The 14,593-nt window shown below is 36.3% G+C and overlaps 1 protein-coding gene across 1 annotated transcript in view; it reads right to left on the reverse strand.

Moving 5' to 3' along the window:
- LOC131842436 (cell adhesion molecule Dscam2-like) overlaps positions 1-14,593 on the reverse strand; it is a 253,192-nt gene that overhangs the window by 6,224 nt on the left and 232,375 nt on the right. Inside the window, exons 13-22 of the mRNA XM_059190968.1 lie at positions 14,009-14,175; positions 13,171-13,316; positions 12,763-12,898; positions 5,340-5,459; positions 4,134-4,310; positions 3,249-3,393; positions 2,009-2,157; positions 964-1,180; positions 535-680; positions 51-219 (exon numbers count right to left, since the gene is read on the reverse strand). Of these exons, the coding sequence (XP_059046951.1) occupies positions 51-219; positions 535-680; positions 964-1,180; positions 2,009-2,157; positions 3,249-3,393; positions 4,134-4,310; positions 5,340-5,459; positions 12,763-12,898; positions 13,171-13,316; positions 14,009-14,175 (1,572 nt within the window). The remainder of the gene's footprint in view (positions 1-50; positions 220-534; positions 681-963; positions 1,181-2,008; positions 2,158-3,248; positions 3,394-4,133; positions 4,311-5,339; positions 5,460-12,762; positions 12,899-13,170; positions 13,317-14,008; positions 14,176-14,593) is intronic.

Genomic DNA, 14,593 nt, shown 5'->3' on the forward strand with positions numbered 1-14,593 from the left:
ATAAAGAAAAATGTGTGTGATGTTGATTTGATGTTGGGTGATTATATTACCTCGTAATATTTCTGTGACTCGCGCCAGGTGTAGTTAGCTCGGTGCAGGTGACAGAGTACCCGAGCAGCTCCCCGTGCCACGCGTCTCTTGGCGGCGGCCGCCACGACACATGCAGCTCTCCCGCTCCGCCTGCAGTCACTTGCACATTTGTGGGTGCTTCCGATGGTGCTGCAACGGAAACAGAAATCTCTTTCAATATTAAATTGTAATGAAGATTTCTAGAATGCCTTACTTTCGTTAGCCGTGTTTCTATTTCTCGTACGGTACAAACATTTGTTTTAATGAGTATGATTAGGAACGCGTGAAAGAATGTCATGTAAAGCTAATATGTACTGATTAGACTAGTATTATAATAGTGGGAGATTGTTCATTAAGAAAAGTTAGACCAGAGTTCTCTACTAGCAGGTTTTTCAAGTCGAAATTGTACACCAACAATACTAAAATAGTCAAATGAAAATAACTATTCCTTTCTTCCTTCCTTACCTTCTTCTTGTGTTTTGACCACCACAGGCTCCGTGAAGGCGCTTCTGTCTATCTGGTTGATAGCTGCGATACGAATCATATACGCCGTGTGAGGTTTTAGAGTATTCAGGAGCGCCTCGTAGTGAATGTCACCCTTTTTTGTAAGACTGAAATTTCATAATAACACAATGATATAAATTATAATTTATTGATTTTTTATTGCTAACTGTGGTAAACGCTGTTTATGTAGATATAATACAAGACTGTAATGAACCTCTTAAGCATATTTATTGAAATACATTATTTTATTATTATATTAGAAATTATGTTTATTTAAAAAAAAAGTATTATATATCTAAGAAGTCGAAGATAATGTTTTTTTTTCAAACACTCGGAAGGACTTATTCTATCATATATAAGCATATTCTATCTATCTATCTTATTGCTTACATGACAGTGGTGTGTGGAGTGCCATGGACGGAGACGTTGAGGCTGGTGGCAGTGTCCCATTGGTTGACTCTGATGGAGCCCTGCGCGCTCAGCACGCAGTACTGCAGCGTGTACCCGACCAGCGGGGAGTTGCCATCGAATCCTTGACTCCAGGATAACCGCACTGCTCGACTTAAAATCTCAGTGACAGATAACGAGTGGGGCGTATCGGGCTTTTCTGGAATTGAAAACAATATTCTGTTTTCATTATTTATATTATATTAGAGTATAATTGGTGTATTAAATGTACGTGAAGATACTGTAAGTATAGTTTGCCGAGATGAAATATCGAGCGAGTACCAATAAGAGCAACAAACGAAGACGTGTGAAGGTAGACGCATATGTATGCCCATAAAATATTTTATTTACCGTCTACAGCTCTTCAGTTTACCCGTGATCATGGCGGTTGAAACACTGCTGAAATATCGGGAACTGGGGAATAAAAAATGGTAAGATCCCGTGATTTTTACTAATTATACGTGAAAACAATTTTTTTCTAAATATGTTACAAACTCAAAAGTCTATTCTACTCTGTGGTTCCGCAATCTATTGCCTTCCTGCGTTGTTCGCGTGATTGACATGTTCTTACAAGTAGTTAGTTAATTTATGAATAATTGGAACAAAACTTAAACGTACATCATATTTATATTTGCACCTCTGCAACAATCTAGCACAACTCTAAATCAGAGAACGTATGGACCAGACCGCTTATGGACGTCTAAAACTCAAGAGGTATCATATGCGCGTCGCTTGCCTTAAGAAACCTAAATATACTTTTGAAATATTTGAGAAATCTTCAAATATCAATATTATCTTCATTTAGTTACCTAGTACCCATAACACAAGCTCTGCTTAACTTGACACTAGATGGCGCTGTGTCAATTGTCCTAATATTATTATTATTTGAACTCACAATTTCTTTTTGGAGTCCATAAGTCTTGGTAGTAAACCACTAGGCTACGATTCACTAAAATATTCTTCATATTTTATCTAAAAAAGATCTTACCTTGGACGGAAAGATAAATATAATGATCACTGTGACCATAGGCGTTAACTGCTTGGCACTTGTACACGCCCGAGTCTTCTCTGTCTGCTCTGCTTATATATAATTGGGACCTTAAACCACTATCAGTCTTTGCTTCGGATATACTTAACCTGAAACACGATTAAAAGTTTTTTTTACATTTTGTTATATATAGGCTATGAACAAAGCAGCTTCAGTATGTGATTAGTTGCCTTTACGTAGTATGTATGTAGTAAGTAGTATATAAGCATTGATTATAATAATAAACCAAGCAGTATACACTCAAATGTTGTACCTATCATACTCATATCATAAATAACTACCTACTCGCCCCGGCTTCGCCCGGGTGTATATATGTATTACACATATAAACTTTCCTCTTGAATCACTCTATCTATTAAAAAAAAATCCCCAACCGAATTGTGATATAAGATAAACAAATTATGATGCTTATACTACACTAAATAAACTATAATTATACAATGTTTCGTCATCATCGCAGCCCGGAAGACGTCCACTGCTGGACATAGGCCTCCCCAAAGAACTCCACGACGATCGCTCCTGCGCTGCTCACATCCAATGCCTTCCAGCGATCTTGACCAGATCGTCGGTCCACCTTGCTGGAGGCCTTCCCACGCTGCGTCTTACGGTCTGTGGTCGCCACTCGAGGATTTTACTGCCCCAATGGCCATCTGTCCTACGAGCTACGTGTCCTGCCATTGCCACTTCAGAGTCGCAATTCTTCAGGCTATGTCGGTCACTCTGGTTCTTCTGCGGATCTCCTCATTTCTAATTCCATCTCGTAGAAGTAACTCCGAGCAATAGCCCTCTCCATTGCCCCCTGAGTGACTCTGAGCTTGTTCATGGGGCCCATAGTTAGTGACCACGTATCTGTGCCGTAAGTCATCCCTGGCAAACACACATTGGTCGTAAACCTTCGTCTTGAGGCGGAAATTTGGACGAAAAGATATATCGGAGCTTCCCGAACGCTGCCCATCCGAGTTGTATTCGACGATTGACCTCTTTCTCGAAATTGGACCCACCTAGCTGGATAGTTTGCCCTAAGTATACGTAGTGATCGACAATTTCGACTGTAGAATCTCCGATTTTTACGAGAGCAGGTACGACATGGGCGTTTGACATAACAATGTTTAGAGATATAAAAAAAACGTATATTCCATTATCATCCATTAAAAAAGGTATACAGTGGTATGAGATTTACCTATAGGTATTAAGATCTAGGTGGTTGGTGTTGTGTGCCCACGTGACCCGTATGGGCCCGTCGCCGCGCACGTCGCACGCCAGCGTGGCCGCCGCGCCGCGCCGCGCCGTCATGTTATGCGACGTCAGCTCGAACCGCGCCGGCTCTGGTACACATAAATTGGTACATTAATGGAAAATGATACTTATGAACATGCTATAACGGTTGGTTATGCAATGTCATTCAGTTGTTTAAGGAAATGATCTGGCTATCATCAATGGAAAATTATATTTATAAACATACAGTAACGGTTGGTTATTCAATGTCAGTCAGTTGTTTAAGGAAGTGATCTGACTATCAGGACAACGTTATTGCAACTATGCATTAGTAAGTAGAGTTTCTTTGTACAAAAGTATATAGAAGTATATCAATGTAAATTGTGTAGTACTAGCTATACATACGGTTTCACTCGCATGAATTTTATAGCATATGTGTCATTCTGATGTATATAAGCTATATTACTGTAAAATTTCATGAAAATCAGTGTAGTAGTTTTGCTAATCCTTGAAACTGTAGGTCGATTTTAACGTGACTTTCACTCGCAAATAGCTAAAGTAACTTAGGCTACTTTTATTATAGCAATTTTATTTATTTTTATCTATACATATAATGAAACTGTAGAGGCCGAATGTCTGTACATAGAAAAAATACCGCCAAAAATAGAGTCCGCGTGGTATATGTTATTAACAAATACCACACGGACAAAATCGCGGGTAAAAGCTAGTCCTGTAATATAAATTATAAATAGACAAATGGCCCAACTAGAAGATACTATAACGACTATAATGCTGAATATCTGTCCTTTCACTTTCGACTACACAAATAAGTTTGCAACGGTAGTTTTACCATTAACAGCCACGGCAATACTCTTGCTCAGGGAGGGAGCAACTCCATTCTCAGACTTGCAGATATAGTGGCCTTCGTCATACGGTAGCGCAGACTCGATCCAGAGTGTTCCGTTGGTCAAAAGTTGGAAGCGGCCGCCGAGGTTCACCAGAGGGACGAAGTCTGTAGATGACGAACCTGAAAAAAAAATAGAACGAAACTGTTCATTATTGTGATGTAAGAGTAAATTCATTCTTATTATTTCCAAGTTAAGGTAAGAATAGAATAGAATAGAAAATCATTTATTCAAACAAACTTACATTGAAGCACTTTTGAATAGTCATCACATTTTTTTTAATCTACCGCTCATTCGAAAGCTGTCTCATCACAAGAAGAACGAGCAAGAAACTGGCGTGTTGTTCTTTTAAATAATTTTATTCTTATTGTACATATTTAAGTTTAAGTGTGTGAATACAAACCATCAATTAGCAGTAATTCAATTAAATACTCAAATAGAAAAAATATTGAATATATAACCAACTGGTTAAACAATTAATTAGAGGAAATCAGTCATAGTGATTAGAGCAGACCAGTCTCTACAAGCAGCACCCGTTCACGAGTATGACGGATGAGCCAGGCATCACTGCGCTCGACTAAGAAGGAAATGGAAGGATAATGCACCAGATATTTAGATTTTTTATTGTCATCTGCTGGCGTTATGGTGATCGCAAAATTTACCATGTTTACATTTCGTTTTGTATATAACACTATCAGCGTCTTCCTGATTTATTTGATCTGTTATAGGAATTTATATCACCTGAAATTTAGGCAGAAATATAAATTGACAATATATTTTTTTTATTATATCGGCCGTTTTTGAACTGTTGGTGTCGATGTCGGGTAGTGAACCCAATGTTTCACGTGGCTCACACTAGAAAATATATTCGATTCGGTGGTGTAGTGGTTTAGCTCAATGCCTTACTTCCGATTGTTGGGTTCGTTTCTTCGCAGTAGAAACATTTTCTATTCCCGAGTATGATTGTTGGTATCGGTCTGGATGTGTTCTATGTATATTATGTATTTATATATAAAAGAATATATGTCTTAGTATTTGTACCAGTGGGCAATCATAACACAAGCTGTGCTTGGTATGGGACTAGATGGCGCTATGTGTGAATTGTCATGAGATATTACATCGTAATATACATATACATGGCATCTACTGACCTCTCTGTTTCAACCACGTGACTTGCGGTGATGGTGAGCCCGTAGTCTGGCAATGCAGTGCCAGAGCCTCCCCGGCCAGCACAGCTTCATCTTTTGGTTCCACCACCCATTTTGGTGAGACTGCAGCGTGCGAGGGGAAGACAGAAATTAATATTTTGTGTTGTAAATATAATAATAATAATAATAATAATAATAATATATTATTATTATATTGTTATATAAATAAAACAATATGCGTAATTACATTATATAATGATTATACCTGTAAAATACAATAAAGACAATATGGGATACATTGAAAGATGAGACAATAAACGAGAGAAAGAGTGAACACAAAGAATAGAAGAGAGAACATAAAGAATAGCTAAATGCAATCACTCACGAATGCGCGCGTTAGATTTCGCGTTTCTGATTGCGCGTGAAAGAACGTGTCGTGTAAAGACATCTATGTATGTGTGTGTGTGTTAAACGATACTATAATATTAAATTTATACAATTTATATCATACTCAATGTTAAGATGGATGTGTGGGGTTACCAGGAATGACAGAATAAGGAATGAGTATATACGAGGAAGTTTGAAAGTTGCGCCGGTTATAGAAAAGTAGCGAGGTAACAGATTGAGCTGGTATGGGCATGTTATGGCGGAGGAATGAGGACCATGTCTTATGGAAAGTGTATAATATGAATGTGGATGGATGTAAAGGGAGGGGACGCCCTAAGAAAAGATGGATGGATTGTGTGAAAGATGATATGAATAAAAGAAGAGTATGTTTAGATATGACGACTGATAGAGCAGTGGAATAGTAGAATGACATACTGCGCCGACCCCAAATAATGGGATAAAGGCAAGGCAATGATGGCAATGATGATCATACTCAATGTCGCAGAAATGCTAAGATGAGCTGCTGGCGTAACAATGCTGGACCACATCAAAAACATCCATGTTCGAGGTAGTTTTAAGGTGACTCCCCATACAGGAGATTTTAGAGAGCCGCTTAAGGTGGTATGGTCATGTCGTGCGGCGACCATCAGACCACATGACAAGAACAGTGCGTGACATAAGTACCTAGCCTAGAAGACGCGGCAGACCCCGTCTCACTTGGATGTCCGTTATTGAGAGGGATATAAAAAGCGCCAAAATCATCCCAGTTGACCCAGGACAGAACGTCCTGGCGAAGACTGACCAGACGGGCCGACCCCAAATAAATGGGACCAAGGCCAGGCAGAAGAAGAGAGAAAGAAAATACAATTTATATCATAAAAATTGTATCATGTCATATGAAGATATAATCTAAATCTAAGTGGTTCTTACATATATAGTAACCTATAGGTACAGGTTACTATATATGTAAGAACCACTAATTATAATGACGACTTAGACTTTGAAGCCGGCTGTAAGGAAGAGGAAACCCAAGTAGCGCCCGTGACTTGTGACACGGGTGTAGGTTTAAAAGGCCCTTTTAGAATGCATTAACACTCACCTTCACTACTTGTAGCTTCCCCCCAGGCCCAACTAAGACTAAGATTTTTCTACAATATTGATGTGAACCCTAACATATATAATCACAATGATGGATTTATTAAAAGAATTTAGAAATTCCACTAGAATGCTCGTATGTTATCTGTATATTTGTCGTTTAACGAAACATATTGAGAAATGATCGCTTTATGTGATATGTGTTTATAAACCAATTATATGTTCTTCTATTTTATCAATTTATCTTTCCGTACAGTAAAGTATGTATATATGTCTAATAACATATATTATTGTAAAGTTACCACGTAAGTGTTTGTACTATAATGCGTTGCTTACTAACTTCTCAGTTTGTCTTATGGTTGACTGGTAGAGGACGCCCTTAGGTGTTAAGTTCGCCATATGTACATTTAGATATTGTATTTCTGCATTAAAGTTTAAATAACTAAATAAATAATGTTTTAATTCAAACAATTTAAGAGCCGTGCTCTTATCGATGAAGCTTTCACCACCTTCGGCGATCTTCCATCAATCATTTTAACTATTGATACGACACGACTCAAACTATTTCTTTAACTTGCTTGATATAGCTGTGTCTCGGTCTTCCACTTCCTCTCTTTCCATCTATTTTCCTTCAATAATGTCATTAATTAGTTCGTCGTGTCGTATCAAGTGCCCCAACATTTTCCCCGCCTATTCTCAATAATATCTATGATCTGTTTCTTATCTTTAATCCTTTCAAGCACTTCCTCATTCCTAATTTATCTTCTCAGCTAATTCTTTTCATCCTTCTCCAACACCACATACCTTAAATAATGTTTCTCTCTCTCTCTCTCTCTCAAATTCTACTCTCTCTCTACAAATTGCTACTCTCAAGTTACCAAGTAAGTGTTTGTATTATTTTTTTCAAAATTCAAAAATTATTTATTCATGTAAGACATTTCGTAGTAGGTCAAGTTTTTACATTATAATTTATTTTCCCTACCGTCCAGTTCGGTATATAGATCCGTTTTACATCGAGTACTGTTTCTACTGTATTATCTTATACTGAAATCAATTTCATAACTTTACGGCTCATTTTATCTACTTCAAATCTTTAATTAATCAAGACTTCGTACTGGTAAGGTCGTATAATAAGTCAAAATAAATATAATTAATGATAATTATTTAGAGTAACCTCTGACCCAAATAATGTGAATTCGAGCCACACGAATTACTCGTTTTACACTTGACAGGCCCGCCTCACGATTTTGTTAGCAAATAATTAGTGCTATGAGAGTGTTATATTTAAAACTAGCTGTACACGCGACTTCGTCCGTGTGGAATTTAACTTTCTTTTTTCTGAAATAAAAGTAGTCTAAGTTACTCCTTATTGCATCAGCTACCTGTCAAAAAAAAAGTCCCGTCAAAATCTGTCCAGCCATTTCGGAGATTAGCCGGAACCAAAAGATAGACAGCCAAAAATAGTAAGAAATGTTATTTTGGCGTATGTACCGTATTTATTTTTTATTATTATTATCAAGAATTAAAGAGCATGATATCGCGAAAGTATTTAGCGTAGCTCTTAAATTACGTATGAAATGAAAAAACTGTATTTATATTCATAGGCATGTAGTAAAAAACGGTTATTTGAATATTACAAACAGACACTTCAATTTTATTTATATGTATAGATTTTATTAGACCTAGACGAATAGACAGTGTCGGTGATCTAGCGATTTAGCACACTGCCTGATAGTCGCTGGTTCAATTTATCGCAAGGCACAAATATTCATGGGTATGATCGTTTGTATCAGTCTGGATATTTTCTACGTATATTATGTATGTATTTCTAAAAAAATATCTATATATTAATTTCAGGTGCCTTTTACCAGTCCCAAGCTCTGCTTAGCTTGGGACTAGCTACTAGATTTAGGCTTTGTGTGAATTGCTAAATACTTTTATGCATGTGTATTAAAACCGCACTGCGGAGGACGGCCATTCATCCAGATGATCAGGATGGTATTTTAGTTTCTGGCGAGTTGTACGGTGGTGAAACTCAGCAGCTGGTATTAATCCGAACAATTCCTCAGAACACTCCCCGTGATATATGCGGTAGAAAATGCACAGAGATGCAATATCTCGCCGCAAAGCCAATCGGCCGAGACAATAATAATAAAATAAGTTGAATAAGTTAAGTAGTTATCAGTCAGTATTACATACAAATAAATGGAAGTTGAATTAAAAAATTGGTTTTAAAAAACCAAATTTCCTAAATGCAAACCGATACTTTAATTATAAAGTAGAGACAATCCACAGTAAATTATACTTACCGTTTAACATAGTACATGGTTGATTTACACATTAGATAATACATAAATGGAATAAATACATTTTACAATTATCATTAATTAATATTATAAATTAAATACTTATAGATATTTAATATAATTATTACTTTACCTTTCCTGGCTGCATTTAAATTAATTACTTAACAAAACTACCCTTAACTCATCACCATTAGGTAAATTATTTCTAAATTTTATAGACGTAAAAGGACCGTATTTTTTATTAAGGGTTTTGGGCTATTACTGTCTAAGCACCGGCTTAGATTAGTAGCACTGCGACCTAGGTGACCTGACTGTGACCTATTCTGCTCGCCTTTTTTATTTTTTGAGTTCGCTGTCTAGGCTGGTTAATGACAGGAATTGAAGGATATAGTGCTCACCCTTTTTTAGAGTACGCTGCCTAGACCCGTCAGGGACACGAATTGAAGGATATAGTGCTCACCCTATTTTAGAGTACGCTGCTTAGATCCGTCAGGGACAAGAATTGAAGGATATAGTACTCACCCTTTTTTAGAGTACGCTGCCTAGACCCGTCAGGGACACGAATTGAAGGATATAGTGCTCACCCTATTTTAGAGTACGCTGCCTAGACCCGTCAGGGACACGAATTGAAGGATATAGTGCTCACCCTATTTTAGAGTACGCTGCTTAGATCCGTCAGGGACAAGAATTGAAGGATATAGTACTCACCCTTTTTTAGAGTACGCTGCCTAGACCCGTCAGGGACAAGAATTGAAGGATATTCTTAGGAGCTTGGTTTTTATCTCCTCAGAATAGTGTATACTTTCCAAAGGAGATATTTTATTTATGCTGGGATGGTTGTTCCTCGCTGCAGAACTTCATTGCAATTTTGCGAAATACAGCACCCTGCATCCCACTTTGAGCATTATGGACTACCCATATTTGTTTACCACATTCTTATTGGTATTATGAAAGCTATTACACATTTTGTTTGTTAATACTACCAATCGTTTATTTGTAGCGGGACATAATTACTTATATATTATTGGTATCTATCATTTTTATATAATCGTATATATATCAATATATCTAAAAGCATTATTTCGGTATTGTATTTGACTGGTACAAAATATGCATTAAGTATGTATACATTTTTGTGTGCGAAAATATGATAAATAAATAAATTAAATCTATCACAAAATCAGTCAATATTAACTAGTTCTCTGGATAAAGCTATCGCAAATGTAACTTTATGTATATGCAAATACGTTCAAATTTTAAACAAAGATTTGACAAGGAACTTAGCTAACAAGTGTCGGTTCGTAGATGGTAAACGTAAGTTGTTTTTGATGGACTCGTCAATTTTTTATTATATTCTCTATTATTATATTGTGGGATCTATAAAACATTGTGGAAGGCTAGCTAAAGTTATGTCTAATAGTAACTACAGACAGACGTGAACTCGTAGTATATCACCTCAATGGTTGTCTGAAAGATCCCTATTTAGCGATAAGGCCGCCCATTGATACCTCTACAATGTACTTTTTTTTATTAAGTAAAACATACTTGTTTATGTAATTGCTTTTTTTGTTAGAGAATCAATAAAGAGTTTTTCGTTTCGTTTCATAGCTATAATTTATAAATTTATATGTTTAATAATTTTAAAATATTACCCTTTCCACTAGCCAGCTGTAATCCAACGCTGGGCAGAACAAAAATGATAAAATTTTTAGGCATACGTAGCCAGCTTATACTCTAATAACACAAAACTAATATGACATTAATACTTTCATAAGAATATTTAATATATTTTCTTATACCTACTATGTCTATTTACTTAAACATAATAAAACAACATATACATATATACATAAATATATAATAACTATTAGTTTTTGTATAGTTTAAATTAGTTAATATGCAATTAGGTTTTGTTCCGAACACCTTATTACAAGTAATTTATATTACCAACTTGCTTAGTAGAGTAAAGGGCGTACGATAATACTGGCCACTAATATAGGATTGCCAAGCCTAAATATAAAAAAACCATGATTGAAAGTTAAAGAAAACCAGGACTATCCAGTTTAAAAACAGAACGCAGTAATAGTGTTGCAATAGTTACATTAATATGTAGTAACATTCAAGTAATTAATATAATCAGGTTTTTAATAAAAAGTATTTGATAAAATTATACTGTTGAAAATCAGTAATTAAGAGGCGCGCAGATTTTAAAAACCCAGCTGTTAAATAACTATTCATGGCTTCCCAGGACACTTCTAAAACTAGGACATGTCCTGGGAAAACAGGACGGTTGGTAACTCTACACTAATAAAACAAATGACCACTTAAATTTAAAAAAATAAATTCAGTTATTCTTTTACTTTTACCTTTATGTATATTATAGATAGTCTCAGATATATTTGCTATATACTATGATATTTTTTTATTATTATAGTTGGTATTTCGTGTAATTGTAAGAAAGAAAATTTCGTATCTAAGACGTTATAAATTAAAGTAAATGTAATGAATTATTTACATTACTTTATATATGAAAGTAACTTTTTCTTTATGTAGAACATAAATGGATGAATGATATAAACATGGGCTGAAACAAGTTCGATTACGAAACATTTCAGTGTTGTCATATTAGTTTTGACCATATTTGATAAAAATAAGCCTTACCAATAATACATTAATGAGTTAAATTTTATTAAAATAATACACAAATAGTGCAATTTAGTGTCAAAGTGTAGGGGTATTAAGGCATGATCAAAATTTATAGATAACAGAACAATCGTAATTATGATTATAGATTTTGACCGTGCCCCAACTCGCAAGGATGAATGAATGTGCATTCGTGAAACTTGAATGCATTCAAAGTTTAGAACTGAAGAATTCCTGTAGGCACTTTTAATAAACATTATAAACCTGGCCGAATAATGTCAGAGGCTTTATGGTCAGAAAAATTCTGACCCACATACTATTTATAATATTTAGTATAGAATATTGATTCGTCTTGACACAACAATAATAAAATAAAAAAAAACAACAATTTACACATAATACAAAAAAGAGGCAATATGGACCAAATCTAAGAATAATGCTGGAGACATAATTTCCAGCACTGATTTTCACTTCAGGCCAAAGTTTACAATTAAAAAAAATATATAAAACAGATATTAAACAAATATAAAATAATAATATGTAAGAAAAAAAAGTTGTCTAAGATATGATACTGGTTTATTTTATTCATTGCCTGATGATGCCTCGTTTAGAGCCGTATATGGCTGATCCAATGATGGTCGGAATTTGATTACTAGAGCATATCTTATATGTGCTAATAGGGAAGGTCGTAACGCTGTAGCGGTGGTCAGGTTTCCTGACCGAATGTAAATTAAACGGAATTAAAGAAAATAATACAAATCCATGAAGTAATGAAATGGACAAAATAACACCTAATTCGATAAAATATATATGGAGTATTCAGAATTTTTCTGACCCAACGTTTCTGACAAATGGCCATTCTAAAGGATCAGGATTGGCAAAGGAATTACTGAAAAATAATTACAATGTGCTCAATACAAGCGTGGCTTGGTGCTGTGATCGTGTGCTGGTGCTTCAGTGCTCAGGTGCTGGATGGATCTACTCCTCGACGTTACCTTTCACCACCAGCTCGGCCGTATAGTTAACTTTGGCCGCGGAATTGGATGCCACGCACGTGTACAGTCCGCTGTGGCGGGCTGACACCTCTTTGAATACGAGATTGCTGAAAAAGTCAGCGGCCCGTTCTTCCACCTAAGTAATTTTTTTTCTATTTAATTGAGGCTATATGGACCATATTATAAGTACCTTATAGACTAACATATATAGATATGGATTCAAATAGTCTCTATGGTCACGGCACTGACGCCACGGTAGCGCCGATACACCATCCCCTTCAGCCAGTAGTCCTCCTTCATGAAGGTGGGCAGCATTGGTGGGAACCCAGTCCCGGATTTTTAAATAAGTTCAATGACCTAGCAGTTTTTTATACCAAGATATATATAATTAAATAGTTCTTAACAAACCTGTAAACTGGTGGGTATAGGGGCGTTATCCTTTAACCAAGTGAAGTGTACTGGCATGTCTCCCGACGTCACGCTGCAGCTGACCTGAGCACGCTTGCCTTCTTGCAGGTTTGCAGAGAAGGAAAACGGCTCTATTTCAGGAGGATCTGTAGAGTAAAAAATAAATGTATTACATCTCGGTGGTCTAGCGGTTTAGCACTACGCCTAACCTCCGAAGGTCGCGGTTTCGATTCCTCGTACGGTACCATAAATTGTGTTCATGAGTATGAACGTTTGTATCAGTCTGGGTGTTTTCTATGTGTTCAAAATCTACCCTGTATCATCGTAAGCACAGATATTATTATATTAGAGTCCGTTAGTTTTCTGTTCCCGAGCCTTTGCCTCCCCTCCCTTACCTAGTAACAAACGGACCGTACAGCGGTCTTGACGCGCGCGCGCATTTGTTGTGAATTGAAATAAATTAGAACTGGAAACCTACTGTGTTAAACCTACTGTGAAACCCTACTGTGAAAGTGTACCTTTCTCCTTTTATTATTTATTTCATGTTATTATTTACTTAAATGCACCGCCCACTAATCTCTGTTTGCCCTATGGTCGACTGGGAGAAAATGCCTTATGATGTTAAGTCCGCCATATGCACCTTTATTTTGTTTTGTATTTGTGCATGAAGTTTTTATAAAAAAATATATTTCTGTATTATTTAATTTGTAAACTTTATTTCTATTTATAAAATGTATCTCATGTATGCTATGTGTTTGTAATTGTTGAATAAAGAACTCATCTATCTATCTATACTATAGTATGCTACTTTGCTAAAATCGTAGTATAAAAAACTTACTGCTAACAACCAGCTGTAGCTCCCTCCTGGCTGTCTCCCCGTGGGCGCCCATCACCAAGCAGGTGTAGGTACCGGCATGAGACGGCTCCACCCTGGCTACCCTTAGTGCGCCATCTACACTGCTGTCCCATTCAACAGGTTGGCCATCTCTGTGCCACTTCACAGAACTGCCAAATAAAAAAAAATCATCGTCTGCTTCTTCCTTATCCCATTTATTTGTGGTCGGCGTAATATGTTTTTCGCTTCCATTCATCCATGTTCGCAGTCATCGCGTTATTTACTCCCTTTCTTACCATATCATCTTTCACACAGTCCATCCATCTCTTTTTCGGCCTTCCTCTGCCCTTATAACCATCCACATTCATATGTAACACCTTTCTTAAAATATTATCCTCGTTCCTACGCATTACATGTCCATACCATGATAGACGATTACTCTTCAACCTCTCTGACACCGGCGCCACTTTCATACTACCTCTAATGGATTCATTTCCAAATAAAAAAAAATACCCGAATAATGTTAATTAATTTAATAAAAAAGCTAAGTTTACTGCCTGTCATTCTAACATACTCATCAAAGAATAA

This window comes from Achroia grisella, unplaced genomic scaffold (assembly GCF_030625045.1).
Source record: "Achroia grisella isolate CSIRO2021 unplaced genomic scaffold, CSIRO_AGI_Agris_v1 utg2183, whole genome shotgun sequence".
NCBI lineage: Eukaryota > Metazoa > Arthropoda > Insecta > Lepidoptera > Pyralidae > Achroia > Achroia grisella.